This window comes from Oncorhynchus gorbuscha, linkage group LG16, assembly GCF_021184085.1.
Source record: "Oncorhynchus gorbuscha isolate QuinsamMale2020 ecotype Even-year linkage group LG16, OgorEven_v1.0, whole genome shotgun sequence".
Classification (NCBI taxonomy): domain Eukaryota; kingdom Metazoa; phylum Chordata; class Actinopteri; order Salmoniformes; family Salmonidae; genus Oncorhynchus; species Oncorhynchus gorbuscha.
Window position 1 is genome coordinate 15,954,142 of NC_060188.1, and position 20,535 is coordinate 15,974,676.

General features: G+C 45.1%; 2 protein-coding genes across 2 annotated transcripts; both read right to left on the bottom strand.

Moving 5' to 3' along the window:
- Positions 1-628: 628 nt before the first annotated feature.
- LOC123999028 (ras-related protein Rab-26) lies at positions 629-5,756 on the bottom strand. Its single transcript, XM_046304357.1, has 2 exons — positions 5,287-5,756; positions 629-775 (listed from the first exon to the last, which is right to left on the bottom strand). Exons 1-2 carry the CDS (start codon positions 5,449-5,451, stop codon positions 629-631), a joined length of 312 nt encoding a protein of 103 aa, XP_046160313.1. The 5' UTR covers positions 5,452-5,756.
- Positions 5,757-8,329: 2,573 nt separating this feature from the next.
- xylt2 (xylosyltransferase II) lies at positions 8,330-19,888 on the bottom strand. The gene is made up of 11 exons (XM_046307297.1): positions 19,703-19,888; positions 15,389-15,920; positions 14,682-14,857; positions 13,140-13,342; positions 12,405-12,485; positions 11,501-11,717; positions 11,003-11,179; positions 10,613-10,869; positions 9,788-9,983; positions 9,178-9,511; positions 8,330-8,927 (listed from the first exon to the last, which is right to left on the bottom strand). Exons 1-11 carry the CDS (start codon positions 19,832-19,834, stop codon positions 8,599-8,601), a joined length of 2,634 nt encoding a protein of 877 aa, XP_046163253.1. The 5' UTR covers positions 19,835-19,888; the 3' UTR covers positions 8,330-8,598.
- Between the last annotated feature and the right edge of the window lie 647 nt (positions 19,889-20,535).

Sequence of the window (20,535 nt, forward strand, 5' to 3'; positions counted from 1 at the left end):
ACTGTATGACAAAGCATTTTTCGTATCTCCAAGGTAAGCAGCTTTGTGTGTCCATTTTCTGCATTGCTTTTGTGTGGCTTATATGCCTTCAGACAAACAAAGCCTTCGTCATCACTGTCTGTCACATCACAAAACAGTCAGATCTATTTTCTGAAAATCGCATCACCCTGAGCGTTATATCTTTTACAGTCCCTTTCTTTCTTTCTTTCTTAATTTCTTTCTTTCTTTCTTTCTTTCTTTCTTTCTTTCTTTCTTTCTTTCTTTCTTTCTTGCTTTCTTTCATTAATTTTCTCTGTGAATGGAAGCCCACCATACATCACCACAGTGATAATGTAGACTGTATATACAGACAATCAATCACTCCAGTTCACATTCACAACAGTGAGTGATACATCTGTGAAACACAGCTATCCATCAGGGAACAGACCAACTGGTGCAACATTAACTGTAATCATACACCCGCTTTCTAGCAACACCCAACTGTGTGCTAAAGATCATTATGATTGCAGAAAGAGGAAGATGATTGGCACCTCAGGCAACAGCATTTAGGGGCCCTGGAAGGGAAGACACTTGTTGTCCCATCAATCCCAGTAACAAAGTGATGTGGTCCTTCATGGTCACTTGTCCCCTATGTCTCATGGCAGACAATAACGCAGAGACTCACCGTGAAGCCGATGCCCACAGTGGCAGAGAAGGAGCCGGGTATGAACTTGCCTTGGTCATACTGGACCAGCAGAGAGGTCTTCCCCACGCCGCTGTCTCCCACCATGATGGTCTGTAGATAGCAGGAAGAACAGAGAGCAGGTTAGCCGCATCACAGCACTACACAGCATTACACAGCACAGCACTACACAGCACAGCACAGCACTACACAGAACAGCATAGTGCACTCTTATAAAAAGGGTTCTCAGGCTGCCCCCATAGCATAACCTTTTTTGGTTCCACGAAGAACCATTTTGGAACCATTTTTTTGTAGAACCCTCCATGGAAAGGGTCCCACGTAGAACCCAAAAGGGTTCTACCTGGAACCAAAAAGGGTTCTTCAAATGGGTCTCCTATGGGGACAGCCGAAAAACCATTTTACTTTCTAGATAGCACCTTTTTTTTAGCACAGTACAGAACAGCACAGCACACTGCTCATCTATAGGCATGTACCATGAGTGGGTGTAGCGTACCCTACTGTATATGTGCATCTGTTGCTTACAGTGCGGAACATGCTCTTGCCTGATGCCATATAATGTGTGTAATATAATGTGATGCTATGAAGGTCAGTTGGGTAAATACCCGGTGGGAGGAGGGAAATGGCAGTGGATGAGTCTGAATGTACCAGGGATATAAGGAAGCTGCAGCCGGAGCATCATGTCAGCCATGGCTACTTGGATTCAAGACGATGCTCTCTGTGCCCCAAAGGGAGCATTAAGAGATCTCTCCTTGCCCACTCAACTGAAAAACCTCTTGCACAATGACACACAGCACAGACAAACACGCATCAGCAGGCTATACACACACACACACACACACACACACACACACACACACACACACACACACACACACACACACACACACACACACACACACACACACACACACACACACACACACACACACACACACACACACACACACACACACACACACACACAGTGGTGTAGTAGAGAGTATACGCAGGTATACGGTGTATACCCACTTATTTTTTAGTGGGCCTTGTGTATACTCCCTTCTTAATCCCCATGATGCATATCAAAGTAGTGTAGTGGAGGTATATGTTGTATCAATAAATAAGTCTGATGGAACAGATCTGAATGTTTTTCTTAAAATGTTGATAAACTATTATTTCTTTACATTTTAGGCGCAGCAATGTGCACACGGCGGTAGGCCTATATTTAGAAAGAGGGGAGATCTAAAGATGTAACAACTATCATGGGTTGCTAACATGACTAGGATAATACCTTTGGCTGCTAGACAATGAAAGAAAGCTTAAAGAAAACCAATAGAACAGGAGTACGCATAAGAGGAAGTCTTCAGAACAGAATTACCTCCAGGTTTCTATGGTGGGATTTTGGCTATATAGGCTGCTTTGAAGCAAGGTAAGACGTGCCTCGTAACATAAAGTGATATCAGAATGATATCATGATTATTTGCATCAATTATTGCCATTTGTTTTGCGATCTCCATCTTGTGCTAAATGTGCTACAGAAACACCACTAACCAAACAACAGTGCTAGGTGCCTGCACACTTGAATTAAAGGGTATCTACACAAACAAATCTAAATGTCTTACGCGGTTGACATCCTCATTTATCTTTCAATAGTAGGCCTACTATTAGCCTACTTGCACATTACAGATTGGGTACCTGACTGTGAAAGATCAATATGGGATTGATCATTTTATGTCAGTCAGAGTGTATGTCACTGTTTCTCATAGAATTTTTCACACAGCGTGCCTTTCCTTCGCCGGCCAGGCCGTTTGGGAAATGTTTGGCCATATTAGAGTATACCCACTTCTCCAGGCACCTCTGCACACACACACATGGAGAGAGAGAGGGTCCTCTTATACGATAGGAATGATTTCCCATTGCTGTGGGTCATGCGTCATCCCAACGGGGATCTGCTGTTGATTTGAGAGGGGAGCGTTGCACGTGGGCATCAATAAGGCCCTGTTGCCATGGTTATCAGGTTGGTGGCTGGCGTTGTGTGGCTAGCCTGGGGCTCCGTGGCAGCAGTCAGCAGACGCTCTTCGCTTCTTTTGTTGACATTTATCACCTCCCAGCAGGCGGCCCCACTGCCTCTTATCTGCTGGCTCATAGAGCCTCACAGCCCACTCAGCTCCCCAACACTCTAATCACTCACATCCCCTTCTCAACTTTCTCATTTTTTAGGCCTCAGAAAGAAAATGTTCATTTCTTCATTACTGTCTCACCAGATATGGTAGATTTAGCTAAAATAGATTATTTATAGTCTTCACCCAGATGAACTCTTTCTCTTCCTACAGAATACTGTCTGGAGACTGGACTAGATATAAGTGCTGACATTAGTGTTGACCTTTTCAAATCTGGGATTGAAAATATCAGATCGATTTAAAATCTCAAATCATCCAATAGACCTTTTGAAGCGACTTTAAAATTCACTTATAGAAAGCTTTGGAATAACGTGCCATAAAAATACTTTGTATTATTTTCAAGTTTTATTTATATTTTATTAAAGGTTAATTGTGGGGGTGGATGCTTAGGAAAGGATAGGATTCATGGATACACGGTCACAACACCAACAACAGTCTGACGCAGACTTGCGGTTTCGTCTGATGAGGCACAAAGCACAAACACACACCGTGGGTGTACCCTGTGCGAAGGCCTGAGCAACCAGAAGCCACTGTCAACCTATAACCTGTCTGTGTACTCCGTTTCTTCCAACAACCAATGAGCAACTCAGCCGTAATTCCATCTGCATATTGAAGGTAGAGATTGGTGACAGGCCAGTCTCTGTGGCAAAACTTTATTTTTTATGTAACCTTTATTTAACTGACAGGAGTGGCAAGGAGTGGAATGATAGATAAACAGACTGGTACCCAGACTAATAACCCCCCCACAGATGTCTCACAATTAACTAAGTCAAAAACAAACCAGAAGGGTATGTGATTCTGTCAACCTAGAGGAGACACCCATCTCCCTGCACATCTCTCTCTTTCTAATATAGCAAAAGGTTGTTGTTTTCCTTCAGTTAATGAGAATCTACCTCTGGGGATGTCCTCATACCCCCACTGAGTCATTACGCTGCATCGTTTGTGAAAGTAACACAGAGGGTAAATGGAAACATTCAACATAAGCACTTTCTGTTCCTACACTGGAGTATTCTCAGTCAGTTGGCGTGCGGGCTGGATTTATCTAGCTGCTTTGGGGAATGGAGTTGTTATAGAATGATCAAATTATTAGCATAACACTTGATGCCTAGGGATAAATAATATATACTTTATATGAATTTAAATACTTGCCCTAAAAATAAAGTGATATGAAAAAGTATGAAGTTAATATTAGATGCTGCTTACTAAAGCAATTTACCCCAACAATGTTGATGAGTATAAGTGGGTGTATTGTGAAAACAAATGTGGCATTAAAGTGAATTTGGTCTCCAACTGTAAAGGAATAACATGCCCCAAGTCTCATCTTTCTTTCATGACATTTCCGCCCATCTACTTCCTCCACACACCCACATATTTCCTGAGGTAAAAAAAAGTCATTAAAGATGCAAATTTCTCTAGAATAACTTAACGTTGGAATCAGTGCTAATGTCCTAAAAAGCAGCCTTGGTCTTTAACAGGAAGATGTTCTATCAAGGCTATGTGATTACACACAGGAAGGAACAGAGAACGTACAGGAAGCATACATATCAGGGTTGGGGTCAATTTCATTTTAGTAAACCATATTCCAATTCTAATACCACATTTTTCTCATTGAAAAGCATTGAAGAGAATTGGAATTTGTATTTATGTGTACTTCCTGGATTGACTGGAATTAAATGGAATTGACCCCAACCATGATACATATCCCTTCAATTTCCAAGTGTCCTCACATGAAGTACAAATAAAAATGCAGTCAATAATGACAAAGTATACACCCTATGAGTAGACACTTGCTGGTGTATGCGTGTTGCTGTGGCTCACAAAAACAAAGGGGGAGCAGTTCAACCATACATTCCACATTAGAAAGTGATAGTCAGGTTACATTTTCATGATGCAACCTGGGGGACAAAGTTCTATCTTTTTAAAAATCGCATTGCCATTGGACATGTACAGCTGTCAGCCTGGCTGTCCAGGGCCCCTGAAACCTGACAGGTGCTGATTCAGGTGAGAGAGATGAAGTCATGGAAGTTGGCAAAGGGAATGGGTTCTCCACAAGCAGTCAACCCACACTGCGATGTCCCTGCAATGCGCAACCATTCCAAATTGCTTACCTACATAGTCCAACTTTGATATTATTACCTCTACATTACACATACAACTGAAATATCCACTCAAGTAGAATGCTGACTGTTGTAGGACCTCCCATGTCACATAATGAAGGCATTGTTCACGCAGACAGAAAAGTTTACTTGTATACTATTACAGAGACACACTTAAATATTAAAATATATATTTATAAAATAGTACAATTTAAAAGGTAGATTCTGTATATAGATAGGCTTCCCCAGTAGAATTGGCAAATTTAGCATATCTTATGTGAGCTCAGCCTCTTTGGTGATTTTAAGTTAGCCTAAGTTAAGTGAAGTTGTGAAAAAGTAGCCTAATCACCTTGTGCATTAGGTCCTCGTTATAGGGGAAAGTGATCTCGAGGGGAGTCAGGCAGTCCTCTGTATCTGTGTCCACCGCAGATGACCCATAGGCACTGTCCGAGTGAAGAGCCTCGCCCTGGTCAACACATTCCATTTCAGGGCTATTCTCCATAATGATATCCATCTTCTTTTTTTGTTCCTATAGAATCCTTTTGTCAAGGCACGAGTTGAGAAGCTTTATTTTTTTAACAAGCAGAGCTTTTAGACACGTCGCTGCAATAACTTTATCTCCCTTCCCCGCTCTCTCTCGTTTGCTGTCGCTCTTCTCTACACTCACCGCCCCCTCCTTGTCTAAATCCCTTGCACTTGCAGGTTTGATACTGATGCTCCTGGCAAGAACTATAGCCACCTAGGGTGATTATTTCCGCAGAGTCGAATAAAAATGTAAAGCAAAGCGCTCCTACTGGAAGCGGACACGGAGGTGTACTATAGTATTTATGAAACCATGTCAACTGTGTGCGTTGAAGTGGAGGACGTGCAGTGTTCAGCACCATGGTGAGCGCCTTTCTTCAAACGCAAATCATCACGTGTCTTCTCTTTGGGATTACTGCGAATTAGCTATATACTTTTGAGGGATGGATGAGGCATATTGAGTCCTATCCTAAAACTGCTTTTAAACTAGTAATTGTGGCCGAAATATTGTATTTCAATAACTAATTTCACACGTGCACACACGACCCCTTAATGATTATTGATACTATCCAGCCTCTCTGAGAACAATGGGAACCTGTTAAAATAATCCCATAAAGCACCGATATGACTCACTAGCAGAATACATTTCATTTGAATTCAATAAACTAGTCAAAAACAAAATACCCCAAAAAAGCAAGACTGGACAAGATCAGATATTTTTTTATTGTGCCACCAGTCAACCTGTTGCCATGTTTTACCAGAGGCATTCTGTGATTGGCCAGCACTCCCCTCTCCAGTCCAGCACTGTCATGCCTCAGTGCCACTATGTCATCATCATCAGAGTGAGTCATGAGTGGGCTGTGGGGTGATACAGCGTGGACGGAAGTGACATTGAACTAAGTGTGATGTGTCAAAAAAATAATAATACAAGTGGTTCTCAATAGTTTGACAGAGCAGTTGATATTGAATGGATGGACAAATATAGATTTCTCAGACTAAAATATGAATAACCTATTCCCTTTACACTAAACGGTGCTCTGCAATTCTTTCTGTTAAATGGAAGCTTCACTGAAGCAAGTGTGCAAGGGAAACAAGGTCACTTGTAAACTCAGAAGAAACTGAAAAAACAATAAAAGTAGGAGTTTCAGCCAGTTTAGTTTTAAAACATTACAATTAAAAACAAAAAAAGGTATAGGGTAGGGTTTCAGAATTGTCTAAAAGGGAAATAAGTGCACGTGTTGAAGCTATTCTCCCATTATAAACAGTTCATATTAACAAAGTAAAGGCAGCTTCGTTTTCTTAACCAGACCATGAAATAGTCATGTTGACCCCTCTTGGACGGGGGTTTCATTGTTGTAGAAATGCTTATGGACAACCAGTAACATTAAAGTGGTAGGTAGATGACAAGACTCTTCACTTTGTTGGCATACAGAGCATGGACAGTACTGCACTGCATATTCACTGATACAGATGAGGCAGCTAGCCCAGAGCCACGTACTTAGAGTTGGGCCAACGAGGTTTCTGCATTATAATGTATTTGCATGACTGTCTAGTATTAGAACAATATTCAATATTCTAAAGGTTTGCCTAACTCTAAATATATGGCTCTAACTAGGCCTATATATCATAACTGTGACTAGACCCATTGAGAAGCGATGTAGTCCACTGTGAAAATGATGCCACACTGGAGAGCCAGGCCACTGTAGCCTAGAATATTACCTACATCAGTTAGGCACTTCCTCTGACTCACAAAACCCCCAGTGGCTTTGCTTTGCAGTGATCATGGACAACAAAGACATTTCACATCTCAATGTTCAAGAAACAAAACAAAAATGTCAAACATGATAATGTCACAGTAAACAGAACTCATGAGAGAAGAAGACTCTCTCCCAACTTTAACTTGTCTCCCAGCTGGTAACTCAGAACATTATTATTCTTCCTCCTCCACGTGAGCTAGCTGGGTCAGATATGTGATAGTGACGCCGCAAAGTTCTAGCAGCATTTTTATACAAAATACATGTAAGTAAGTGAAGAGGATGCCACGTCACCATTGTGACGACCTCCACCATGACCTTTTAGGCTCCTAATCCTCCTCGTTGTCATTCTCCAACTACTGATCGACCCTGTCCTGTGTAACCTTAGTCTTACAGTAAAGTGCACTTCCCCAATCTGCTGCTGCTGTACTGATAATAATGCTTGAAAATAAGCACGAAGATACTAGTCCAGAGGACCCACTGCCCTCTGACAATACAACACAGCATTTAGCCACTGTCAAAATGTTGGCCACTGCTTTAAATTCCTTAAAGCAGAAGAAAACTGTGCATTGAACAGAGTTCAAACATATGCGGGTGGGGTTCTCCTCTTTCCAAAGTTCTACCCAGCCAGATCCTGAATGAAGACATATGCAGACAGATAACATAACACAAATTGTCCATGTAACGAGAAATGACGTTCAAACACAAAAAAACCTTTGTCTTGCAGTCTTCATGTGCAAATTTCCAGCACGCATCTCCTCTGAAAAGGGCATGTAGCCTCTAAACTGGGAGCATAGCCACTCCTCAGCTTATGTAGAGAAGCCGTGTCTATTTATGTGCCTTATGAGTTAGCCTTAGAGACCAGAACCCTCTCCCCTCTTCTCGGGGCTCACACATCCTCCCCTCTTCTCGGGGCTCACACATCCTCCCCTCTTCTCGGGGCTCACACATCCTCCCCTCTTCTCGGGGCTCACACATCCTCCCCTCTTCTCGGGGCTCACACATCCTCCCCTCTTCTCGGGGCTCACACATCCTCCCCTCTTCTCGGGCTCACACATCCTCCCCTCTTCTCGGGGCTCACACATCCTCCCCTCTCCTCCCCTCTTCTCGGGCTCACACATCCTCCCCTCTTCTCGGGGCTCACACATCCTCCCCTGTTCTCGGGGCTCACACATCCTCCCCTCTTCTCGGGGCTCACACATCCTCCCCTCTTCTCGGGGCTCACACATCCTCCCCTCTTCTCGGGGCTCACACATCCTCCCCTCTTCTCGGGGCTCACACATCCTCCCCTCTTCTCGGGGCTCACACATCCTCCCCTCTTCTCGGGGCTCACACATCCTCCCCTCTTCCTCTACTGTAGTCCAGCATGCCTCCTGTCCGGGGGGCTACCTGATCCGGCCATCACCTCTGACAGGGCCAAGTTCTGACTTAGGGTCTGGGGCGAGGGAGCTCCAGGTGGACTTGGTACAGGGGCCCAGCGAAGGGCAGGGGCCCGCGGAAGGCAGGGTGGAGCACAGGTCCCCGGTCACCCAGAAGGCCCCCACAGTGCGGTCCACCCAGGCTTCCAGGGGTTTGCCCACCAGCTGGGCCCTCTGCTGGGCCTCTTGCAGGGCGGGCTCCTGTGGGGGCAGCTTCAGAACAGATCTCAGCTGCTGGAAGCCCTGCTCCAGGTACAGGTTACCTGGTGGCCCCGCGTGCAGCCAGCTGTCCTCCTCTGGATCAGGTAGGGTGGCAGAGAGAGGAGGAAAGGGAAGGAGAGAGGACTGTTAGGGATCAGTTCGCAACATCCTCATCTGATACATACTGAGAGTCTTCCAGTGACTTGAATACAGAGGCTGGATGGCCACACTGAATCAAACAGAACACCAAAAGGGCAAACTACCCTGAACTACACTCCCTTTGGAACCACTTCACTTCCTGGTAAAAAGTAATGAACTACCAGACCCTCAAACTACCAGGCTCACCTTGGCGTAGAGGTTCTTGTCCTTTGAAGGCCAGGGGCATGACGAGGAAGCGAGCCTCAGCCACACGCTCCCACAGCCTCAGCACCCTGACTGTCCAGGCCCCGGGGCGGAGCGGCCGCTGCAGCGGGGGCTTGTACTGCGTGTACTCTGCGTCCACATCCACACTGATGTCATAAGACGCCGCCACCGTCTGGGCGGGGTCGATCCACACAATGGTGGCAGTGAGGTTGGGCCCCCGAACCCACTTCTGTACCGCCACCGGCTCGTCCAGCGGTCCGATCACACAGCCGAAGTTCCGGAAGATTCTCTCCTTGGGGTCCCACTCTGTGCCCACCTGAGGGGGAAACATAAGCACAGACATTTCACATCAATGTGGTAGGGCAGTCATGTATCCTTGTTGTCCTATTGGTAATCTAACCTGCTCCTTTGTATCCAACATCTAGTCTACAGTATGTACTGGTATTTCATCATCAAACTAGCTCCACAAACTTGTTCACCCGTAGTCTCAGCCCTTGTCATACACCATTATCTAAACTGCAACAGCCTTGACTGTACACAATACCCATATAAATACAGATAGATAGACATATGTATCTCAGGTCCCACCCACCTCCAGCTTCTTGAGCCTCTCAAACTCCCTGAGGTTGTTCTCCAGCTGCATGGTGGCCTGAGGCACGGCCCACACCTCCACCGTTTCCCTGACCCTTGACCCCACCTTCTGCACCTCCTGACGGACCAAGTAGCCCTGGAAACGCTCGTCGTAGAAATAGAGGTGCACCGACACCGGGTAGCCTATTGGCTCATACCTGCACAAAAGGAGAAAGAGATATTTGAATAGACAATATGAGATGGTCAAATAAATTGAGATATCTTTTTAGTGTGTACATCAATAATTAAACCCAGTGTGACGACCCTCCCACACTGTCTGCTGTATTCTCTCTTTGTTCTTGTTTCCTTATTAGGATGCCGGTGGGCGGAGTTGGGAGGGTCGTCAGCTACATGGGAAACACCTGGGCCAGGTGTCTCCCAGGATAAATAGACCTCTTCCACATTCATGGAAGAGACTCTCTCCATGCAGACACCTTTGTAGATTCTGTTGTGGTTCGTGGTGGCCTTTTGTTTGTTTGCTTCATCACCCTGCATTATCACATTCATGCATGCAAAACACTCCCTTACACGACTGATTACTGATTACACACACACCATTGTATATTATAGTTAGTAACTTATTTAATAAATATATATTTTGCTACTCCTTATCTCCACGTTGTATCCCTTTGTTACGGGCTTTGAGCCAGTTCGTGACACCAGACTTAAGTTGTCCTTCTTTTGAAGAAATCAATCTATTGAGTCTCAACTAGTCGAATTAATAGTGAAATCTTCCACTCTGAATCTACCATTTGGAAGAATTGTAGTATTCAGGGCATGGCCTCACCTGCAGGTCTCCAGGCTGGTCTGGCTGCTCTCCAGGCTCTTGAGGCCCAGGCGGAAGAAGGAAGAGTAGGCCGTGAGGGCCACGTCACTGAGGGAGCCCACCCCGTCCGCCAGCTCAAACAGGCTCTCCCAGTACGCCTTGATGGCCACTGTCCCTGGGGCGTAGTGTCCATACAGGTGGGTGTCCAGGATGTCTATGGCCTCTTGGTTCACCGCGGACTCAAACTTTCGGGCAAAGAACGTGGGCCGGGTCAGTTGCTGTTTGGGAATGAACACATGAGAATCAAGGTTAAATATTACACTTGTTGACTGAGAAGGAGTGCAGCAATTAAGGACACTCAATTTGAAGTCTCATGATAGGTACAACAGTGCCCTCTGCTGGCTGGCTGACCTGTATCCTGACGAGGTCCTGTGGTTTGAAGTCGTTGGGAGAGCAGCCGCACCAGTCCACTATGTGTTTGTACTGGCACTTACAGCCCAGCTTCCTGTTCCAGTTGGTAACACGCAGGTTGTTGTCCACCAGAGAGTCACACATGTGACTGTTCCCCAGCACTGTGTGGAAGAAGGACTGGAACAAAGAGGGATTATATTCCTATTTCAAACACTGGGATGTGACATTACTGGAAATAGAATTGCAACATTTCATCATCTCCACAGAGATTCCTGAACAATGAAGACAATCCAGACATGTTTCAAAACATAAAATCAATACTTTTGACTCTAGTGTACAACATTCAATATTAAGATATGACCTCAACCAACCCACTTTAACTGGCAGCTAAACTCTCTGTGACCCCCTCTTCAGTCTAGCACCTCTACTGCCCAGAGAGGCTGTGACTTAAGCAGTCACAGTGTCATATTCACCATCTTCATTTTCCCTGTCCATTACCTCAGCGGGGAGCAGGGCGTAGGTGTAGAACTGTTTCAGGCCCGCCACCAGCTCATCCTGGGAGTTGATGACATACTCTACGAAGCGCCTGGTGAGGGAGAACCAGTCAGAGCCCCCAGACACCTCCAGGCCCTCTGGGATGGTTCGCTCACCCAGCCGCCACATGTGGTTGTCACACTCATGGAACAGCCGGTCCAGACCCTGCTTCTTTATGAACCTGGAGGTCATAGGCAGTGTTTGTTTCAACAACTATGACAGAAGATATTCATTAACAACCTATTTTTCCGTCTTATCTGTTTTATCCAATCATAAATATGCATGCCTTTACATAATATAATACAATCTTCTCATTGGTCTTTCAGTTGTGCATTCTGATTAAGCTGATCAGCCTGGCTCTCCCACACACACATCTACCAGGTGGCCACTACAGTCTAGAGTTTTAAACTGATAACTAAAATTAGGAAGAATGAAATTACTCAAATTGGTCATTTTAGTAATAGTTAAAGCTATTTTAGTCAAAAGACTAAATCTAAAATAGCTGCCAAAAGGGAAGGACAGTGATTAAGAGTTAATCATTTATCTAACCAGTTGTTTCCTAACTTCCGCAATAATAACTGATCTTAAATAGTTTGTCAGAGAGCTGTCCTTGACTATATGGGAAGTAAACATCAAACAGAAGCTTTACAAAATAATCATTCCTTTCCCCTTCCAACATCTTAGTCCTGTCCTCCAATATGAAAGCTTAACCATTACATCATCCTGAGTGAAGCTAAGCTCGATGAGAAGAGCAGTGGAGGAAAATCTCATCCGATGTGAGCCGTGTCAGACACTAACAATGAGAGCCAAGTGTGTCAGACAGACTGACGAGGCTGTGAGTCAGAGGTTTCCTAACTAACCTCCCTACCTCGCATTCTCCCGCCCATGTGACTTGAGGAAGTTCTGGTCTCTGTGCTGTGACAGAAAAGCCACCAGTTCATCGTTGGTCCTGCCGGAAGGCAATAGGCCGGGGAGAAGACAGAAAGGAGTGAAGGAAAGAAGAGAGGATTAGGTTGGGAATAAAACGCTGACTGGAGCGTGGCACGAGGAGCAGAGAAGGGGGGACGATGACTTTCCATGGGTGGAATTAGCCACTGCCGGAAGGATTTGGGAGGCAGTGGCGGCTCCTCTGTGTGCATTTATTCCCCCCTTTAAACCCTGGGATGGTTCAGGAGGATTGGTCACTGCTCTGGAAGCAGCTCAGAAGGGCCTCAGAAATCCACCCAGAACTGATTGACAAGAAAGAGGCGATTTAGCAGTCTGTCTCTGTGCATCAGTGACCAAAACAGTCCATGACAGCATGGGCTTTCATCTAGAAGGAACCGTAGCTCTCCTTTATCTTGTAGCTATAGGAGTCAGTCACTGCAGGTCAACGGAATAATTTAATTAATTATTATTATTTTTTTAATCGCAGAGTGACGTGAAACCAAAAAGCTCCAGCACAGATTAAAAACAACAAATTCAGAGCATGTTTCTTCTAAACAGACTGTGTTGTGTGGTAGGAGGAATACAGTCTTCATCACACATATATCAATTAACCATCATAAACATTAAACAATAGCTTCAAAGCCCATCATAAGACAGTGGTGTTGTGGTCACTGACCTGGTGGGGAAGTCAGTGGCACTGAGGTTGATGAAGAAGTCCCAATTCCAGTCCAGCATGGAGAGCAGGTCCTGCATGCTGCGCAGGTAGGCCTTCAGCAGGCTGGCACCGCCCCAGATGGTCACCATGCGCCAGGGCGTGGCACGCACATTGGGGTACTGCTGGGCGATCTGCTGCACCTCCCGATGCAGGTAGTTGGAACGCTGGGGTGGGGGGTGGGGTTAGGAGACAGAACGTTTACATGCACAGTAATAATCTGATATTAAATTGATTATGGCAGTTGGCTGATTATGCATTAGTCACGAAAACACCTTACTTATTGGCATAAGGTCAAAATCAAAGTAAGCATACGCCGATTAAAACACCTGGTTTTCAGATCAATCTTTCAAATTATTAGGACAAGTAAACACCTTAAGGTAACAATCTGCCTACTGCCATAATCAGTTTCATATTGAAATATTAGTGTGCATGTAAACATACTCATTAAATCAAAAACATGCACGTGCATAGAAATCTCCTGGTATGAAATAGCTGTAGGTTCCTCTGGCATCAGGACATGAAGAAAGAATAAGAAGAACTCAGCTAAGAGGCTACTTCCAAACTGTAAAGAAGAGGATTAATCACTCAGGGGGAACAATGGATTGGGGGGGACTGCAGCAGGGTTGGCGACAAACATGCCTGAGAGATCAGATTCTTGCATTGAGAAGAGGGGCAGGTAGAAAGTACTGTGACAGGGCCCAGCTCCAGGCTAATACAGGGAGAGAGTGGCCTGCTCTGCTGGTACAGAGAGAGAGACAGAGAGCGAGAGGAGGGCTGCCTGGTGGAAGGACTCTAGAACAGCCTGACCTGCTTTCCATCCTGTCCCATCCCTCAAGGTGCCTGCCTACCCGTCCCAGTGAGAGGAGCGATAAGGTGGTGGGCCTTTACCGTCTAGCGTAGTCGACAGTGGGAGCCCATTGACTCCTCATTTATCAGTGCTTTCCCTTCCCTACTGCAGTGTTAAACTGTTGCTCTATGGCTCTGCAGCTGTGTAGACAGCCACCTCTTAAAGCTCCCACAGTAACCAGACAAACCCCTCTATCCTGTCTAATCCTCCAAACACTTCCTTACTTGAGGGTTATTTTAGACTCTACTACACACGAAAAACAGTGACCTTATCAAGCATGCACGAGTCAGCGACAACCTCCAGGTTAGAGCCCCTGCCAGCATATGAGAACCAGAGAAGCAATTCCACATATCATGGCGTCCTCATAAGCTAACAAGGAACGTGCGGACTACGATAAAGTATTAGCTTAATCTTACCTCCTCTGTATCTCCTTTGTGTGAAAGTTGCTTGAATTCAACCCTCAACTGAGCCAGCCAAACCAGATCATCCCAATGACAAAATACCATTTCCAGCCATGAGAGACTTTATGGTGCATCTAGAGAAGTTCAAACTAAGTAATGCTTTTTTTTTGTGAACATTTTTTATTGGATGTTGTTATTCAAGATGAAATCCTTCTTGAAGCCATCACAGTAGTGTGTACGTCTGCCAGTAGTTACCTTGTCCACATGGATGTAGTAGAAGTGGTCTCGGTGGTATATGGCTTTGATGAGGCGTTTGAGCTGCCTGATGGCCCGGCCGTGGACCACCAGGACGAAGGCCACCCTGACCGGGTTCTCCACCTTGGACAGGTCATTGTCCAGCTCATCAGCTGTCTGGACCGGGCTGGAAAAACCTGGCAGGAGGACACCATTTTTTAAATGTAACCTTTATTCAACTAGGTCAGTTAAGAACAAATTATTTTTTACAATGACTGCCTCCACCGGCCAAACCCGGACAACGCTGAGCCAATTGTGCGCCACCCAATCATGGCCGGTTGTGATATAGCCTGGATACAGCCACAACACAGGATGAGAGAGAGGATCATGGGAATGAGTCTCTGGATAAAGATTCTTTGGATGATACACATGGGACTGATTAACTGTCCAATAATGGAAAATATATAGTCCTTAAACCCCTGCGTTATAGGTGGATGGAGGGGGGTTTGAGGACATCTTTTTACATTAAAACAAGAAGTGGAACTGCAAATGAAATATTCATGCACAAATTTAGTCTTGGGAGGCACTTCAAGACACAAATAAAAAATGTACCAGGGAGAAAAAAATATCCCATAGATCATTAAGAGTCTGCAGTGTGTGGTCTGTTTGGATGTGCTGTTAGTCTCTGATCTCTAGAGGAATGGTGGCAAGGTAGGGGTGTGTCTCACCGTGCAGCGGGCAGAACTGAGGCAGTGCCCTTGGCATGAGCTGCCCGGCCTGATGCTGGCACACAATGTTGGCGATCTCCTGCCGGCACTGCCGCGAGCCTGCGCGGTGCAGGGCCGACAGGGCGTCCTTGCCCATGATGTCACACTTGGGCACAAAGTCGCTGCTGGGGGCTTGGGGCGCCCCCTCCACGCTGCCTGGTTCCCCTGGCATGGCTGGAGGGGGTAGTCTGGCCGCCCCCTCTCCTCCGCCCCGGGTATCAGTGAAGTTACGACTGCTGGAGGGGTCATGGGGGGGAACGCCATCAACTGCTACACCCTGGCCCAGGGGCATCTTCACCCTGATGGTGTGCTTCCCCCGGCGCTTGGTGCCCCTCTGGAGGGCGCTGGCAGCCGTGGCCCCCGTCCTCTCCAGCCTGCTGTTCCATCGGGCCCCGCTCCTCCCAGACAATGCGTTCTGTCTCTCCCAGGCCACTGCCTCCCTTTTGGGGTCCTGGCTGTTGTGGTCAGGTAGCTTGGACCGCCGCGTTTTCCTCTGGGGAGGGGGGGAGAGAGTTATCACAGAGAATATTCTCATTCTCCTTTTTTTCCTGTCGATACACTACACAACATACTGGGACCAATCAAATTATTAGGAATAGTGTTTGTGAAATGAGGAGATGATTCACCATCTAAGAATGAACAAAACAACAAGTCGACATCCGAGCAGGAGCACCAGAGGCGAGATGTGTTTAGAGAGCGTGTTGTTTCTGCTGTGGGTTATTTTTAGCCTCTGCCTTTTGTTGAAGTAATCAGGGAAAGACAGAGTTCAGAAAAGGCACAACATACAGATGGGTAATGAAGGCAGTGAAACCGCAGTGATCTCAAAAAACACTCAGTCAGACCATGGGCACAGTACAGAGCACACAGCGCATGCATGGACTGTACACATTGTCACACCACATGAAATTGGACATATGCTCACATCTACAATGAGAGTCCTTATCAGACCACTAAGGGGAGTGTGTGTGTGTGTTTCAGACAAAGAAGTTCTCTGATGTGTAATTGGTGAGACTTGTAAATGGGCAACGACAGGCAGGCAGGGGAGCTGCCACGCTCTGAGCTGCCCAATAAGATCACTGTCAGCCAGGGGCCAAGTGGCCTTATCAGCAGCCACCCCTGCAGCCCCAGGAGCGCTCAGCGTTGCCCACTTCAGCACCCAGCCCTGAGCCCCTGCCACTTCAACTGTACAGTGCACAGCAATGGCCCTCCACCATCACTAGGACCAGGGCTACCTGGGGAGGAGGGGATGTATGTATGTGGGGATGTGTGTGTTTTGAGAGGTGGGCAGGGACATTCATTCGGAGCAACTCTAGCAAATCACAACACAAAAAAAACATCATGACTCTTCTTACTTTAAGGGTGGTTCTGGTGGTTGGTGGAGATAAACAGGGGGGGGGGGACTGCTCACTAGACTCTTATTGGAATGCAAAAGAAATGGGGCCTCCACAAATGGATGCGTCAAAAGAATCAAACCCCCCAGCTATTTTCACTTCTGGCAGGAAAAGATCACAGCTTATTGGAATTGTACAGAAAGGCCCCCAAAATATGCACCCGGAGAGGGGATAGAAAAACAGGGAGTGGGCCGTGCGTTTCCTGTCCCTGTCAGACGGCATGGCCCAGGGCCCTCGCCACACGCCGCTGGCACAGACCAGAGCAGACTGTGGGAACAGAGGCTATGGCCTGGGACAGACAGCACAGGGAGCTAGACCAGTGCCAGTCAGCAGCCAATCCAGACAACACAGCTACTGATCACTCAGTGGACCACCAGAACCAGTTTTTCCAGTAAAAAAAAAGCATTTGTCAACAATGATATTACAGCCCAGATCCATTGAATATGTTTTGCGTCATGGAGTCTAATGAAAAGCATCACATTGGGCCAAAAAAAAAAAAAGTTGAGTTTGGAGAGAAAAGTCCATATTTTAAAAGACTGTTACTCTACTGGTGATTCACTGGTTCAAAACTGTTACCAAATTGTAAGTGGATTTATCTGGGCAATATTATGTTATCATATTGAAGAAAACCACAGCGATTTCAATGAAACTTTTCCCTATTTTTCATACTTTTTAATTAACGCCCTCACGTCAGAAATACTTCGGTTTTCTTTTCTTTTTTTCTTTCTAATTAGTTGAAGCCATATCACTGCCATCACCATGTGAGGAGAGCGGACCAGCACGCCCCAGCAGCTCTTTATGAAGTCACTGACTGGGGACGACTGAACTGATTGTGTGGTTTTCTTCACTTCTTCTCAAGTCCTTTTCTGTAGGGGCTATAATAGGATGCATGTGGTTGCGTTCAAACATGCAGAGCAAACAGCCAGCTTCTGATTAGAGCAGATGTGAGTTACATCAAGGCCACTAAGCAGAGAGGGATTCTGTCCAAACACTCAGCCCTACATAGGCCCCAACTCTACACCCACTCACTCAAAAAAAGGGAGGGCCACTGCCATTGTGTTAAATAATTGTTTTCCCATTTCAGTCATTTAGCAAACACTCTTATCCAGGGGGACTTACAGTAGTGGGTGCATACATTTTTCATACTGTTCCCCCACGTTTCAAGCGCCATGCTCTACCAACTGAGCCACATGGGAACTGTAAAAATGCCTCCTACCTGCCTCCCAATTACCTCATTTATCACATGATTTACCTAACAAAAAAGTATGTCAGCAGTAGGTATAAGGTTCAAAATGATGTTTCACCATTGGGCGGTGGGGGCGTATACATGTGCCTTTGTTTAGGCTGGCTGACTAAGGACTGAAGTGATAGCAAGAGCTGGATGCATCCTCATGGGGTGAACATGGAGAGTAACATGTTTTAATGCAATCTACTAGAGGTCACAATGGGAACAACCTGCTCTCAGAGGGATCTCATGTCATGTCACATTTCCTGTTTATACTGTGTCAATGCCATTCCGACATTGCTCGTCCTAATATTTATTTATTTCTTAATTCCATTATTTTACTTTTAGATGTGTATATTGTTAGATATTACTGCACTGTTGGAGCTAGGAACACAAGCATTTCACTACACCCACAATAACATCTGCTGAATATGTTTATGTGACCAATAACATTTGATTAGTCTGGAGGGTTACGCACACACGTAACACAAGTCACATCATGAAAGGCAGAGCGGGACAGACTCTTTCAGCACACATTCCTGAAGCAGAATCTGTATCAATACCTTAAATGATAACTAAATGCAAGCCCCCGGGGCTAAATCTGTTGACAGCTCACAATGACTATTTGAAGAAGCAATGAGAGGTTCCAGGCCACTGCCTCTAGGGTAGTGTTCCAGGTGTGCATGTGAGATTGGAGAGACAAGATTCCCAAGGATACGTATGCTACAGGTCGGTTCAGATGCTCTACTTCAATGTGCTTTAGAAAATACAGACCAAATTGGCTAAATGTGTTGTTTACCTAAAAATAGTTCAGGTGTAGTTTTATACATGGAAAAAGTACACGTCAATTATTATGCTTATATCAAGACCAATAAATTGTGAATCAAACTATGAGAGTAAATGACTAAGATGACTATGGTATGCAATGGACCCATGAGCCAACTCATAACTTGGTCCAAGGATGATGAGTAAAGATGAAGGGAAGCCTGACCGCACATTCCATACGCTCGCTCCAACTCCTTGCATGTCATAAATTTACATTATACTGGCTAGTCTTGACACCTACTTTGAATAATCACCGAATCTATTAACCCAGTTGGCAAGCCCGATAATCAAACTTCGCCATGTATTTCTGTTCTCTTCATCACTAAAAGACACAGTCACACAATACTAATTGAAGTGACAGTCGCAGAACCAATCAACATTCATCCAAGGACATGCCAAGTCACAACAGAATGAAGTGAGAGCCTAAACAATGCGACCTGTTTTTAAATATTTGCTTGCTAGCTGGTTGGCAGATTACAGTTTACAACACAATGACCTCATACACAAGTTATTATGACTACACTCAGGAAACGTCTAACCTGATTTCTGGAGACAGGTTGGCCAAAGAAGTGGTTCACTAGTCTGGTGTGGTTTATCTAGCGAATTGGTTTAAATGTGCAATTCTAGCTATAATAAGCGGAATAAGCTTACTATGAACTAGCATTGGTTAACTACAGCATCTTTACTGTAGTTAGCTACATAGTACTAGAAAAAGCTAGCTAACGTTTACGTTAGCAGAGTACTGTACGCTAGCTTGCTAACTACCGCTACCCGCTTCACAGAGACCAAACATTATTTTAACCAGCTAAACAAAGTCAAATTAAGCTTTCTTACCTCCGCCTCGCCCTCTTCGAGACTTCTCAGACTCCATACTACTAGCCCTTGAATCAGAAGAATCGTTAACGCGGCGGCAATCGCTAGTTTGTATCGTCGGAGGAGCTTCTGCACTCTGACGCTGGCCACCATTTTTCCAATTCTAGTTTACATGAGGGTTTGCTAGGGGAGGAGAGAAACAAATCTGAGCAACGCGCACGTAACGTCATAGACTTGCATTTCCTCAGGTTAGAAGTTGTAGGCAGGCTACTGATTGCACAATTTTGGTTTAATTCTGAGTTTAAGTCTTATACAATACGTTTGATTATGGTTTAAAATCATTGTTTTTATTTTTTTATTTCAAGAATGTTATAGGTTTACAGCTATATAGTTCTATAGAACATGTGTCATTTATATGATGAACATAATCGGAGACCCTGTGTGAAAAAGAACAAATACAATTAAAGCCTATCATCATTAGTAATAACATTGCATTGAATGTATTTAAATGTTAATACAAAATGCTATTTGCGTGTTCCTAATTACATATAAGGATGAAAAGTGCGGCCCTTTCTTCAAACGTTTTGTCAATCCGCTTATGGTTTATTTGATTATGAGCTAGTATGATAATTATGGATCCTTTTAAAATTATAATGATAATCAGATTCTATCATTTTGTTATAGCTTGTAGCAGCTCAATGCCATATCTTTAGCTACAGTGCCTTCGGAAAGTATTCAGAAACCTTGACTTTTTCCACATTTTGTTACATTTCAGCCTTATTCTAAAATTGATTAAATAAACATGTTCCTCAGCAAACTACACACAATACCCCATAATGACGAAGCGAAAACAG

Excerpts from the sequence above, each read along its gene's own strand:
- LOC123999028 (XM_046304357.1), bottom strand. The coding sequence starts at position 5,451 with ATGGATATCATTATGGAGAATAGCCCTGAAATGGAATGTGTTGACCAG. Across the intron at positions 776-5,286 it reads ACGAGGACCTAATGCACAAG|ACCATCATGGTGGGAGACAG; the intron begins GTGATTAGGCTA and ends TGCTATCTACAG.
- xylt2 (XM_046307297.1), bottom strand. The coding sequence starts at position 19,834 with ATGGTGGCCAGCGTCAGAGTGCAGAAGCTCCTCCGACGATACAAACTA. Across the intron at positions 10,870-11,002 it reads AGGACCTCGTCAGGATACAG|CAACTGACCCGGCCCACGTT; the intron begins GTCAGCCAGCCA and ends ATTCCCAAACAG. Across the intron at positions 9,512-9,787 it reads AGAGGCTCAAGAAGCTGGAG|GTGGGCACAGAGTGGGACCC; the intron begins GTGGGTGGGACC and ends TTTCCCCCTCAG.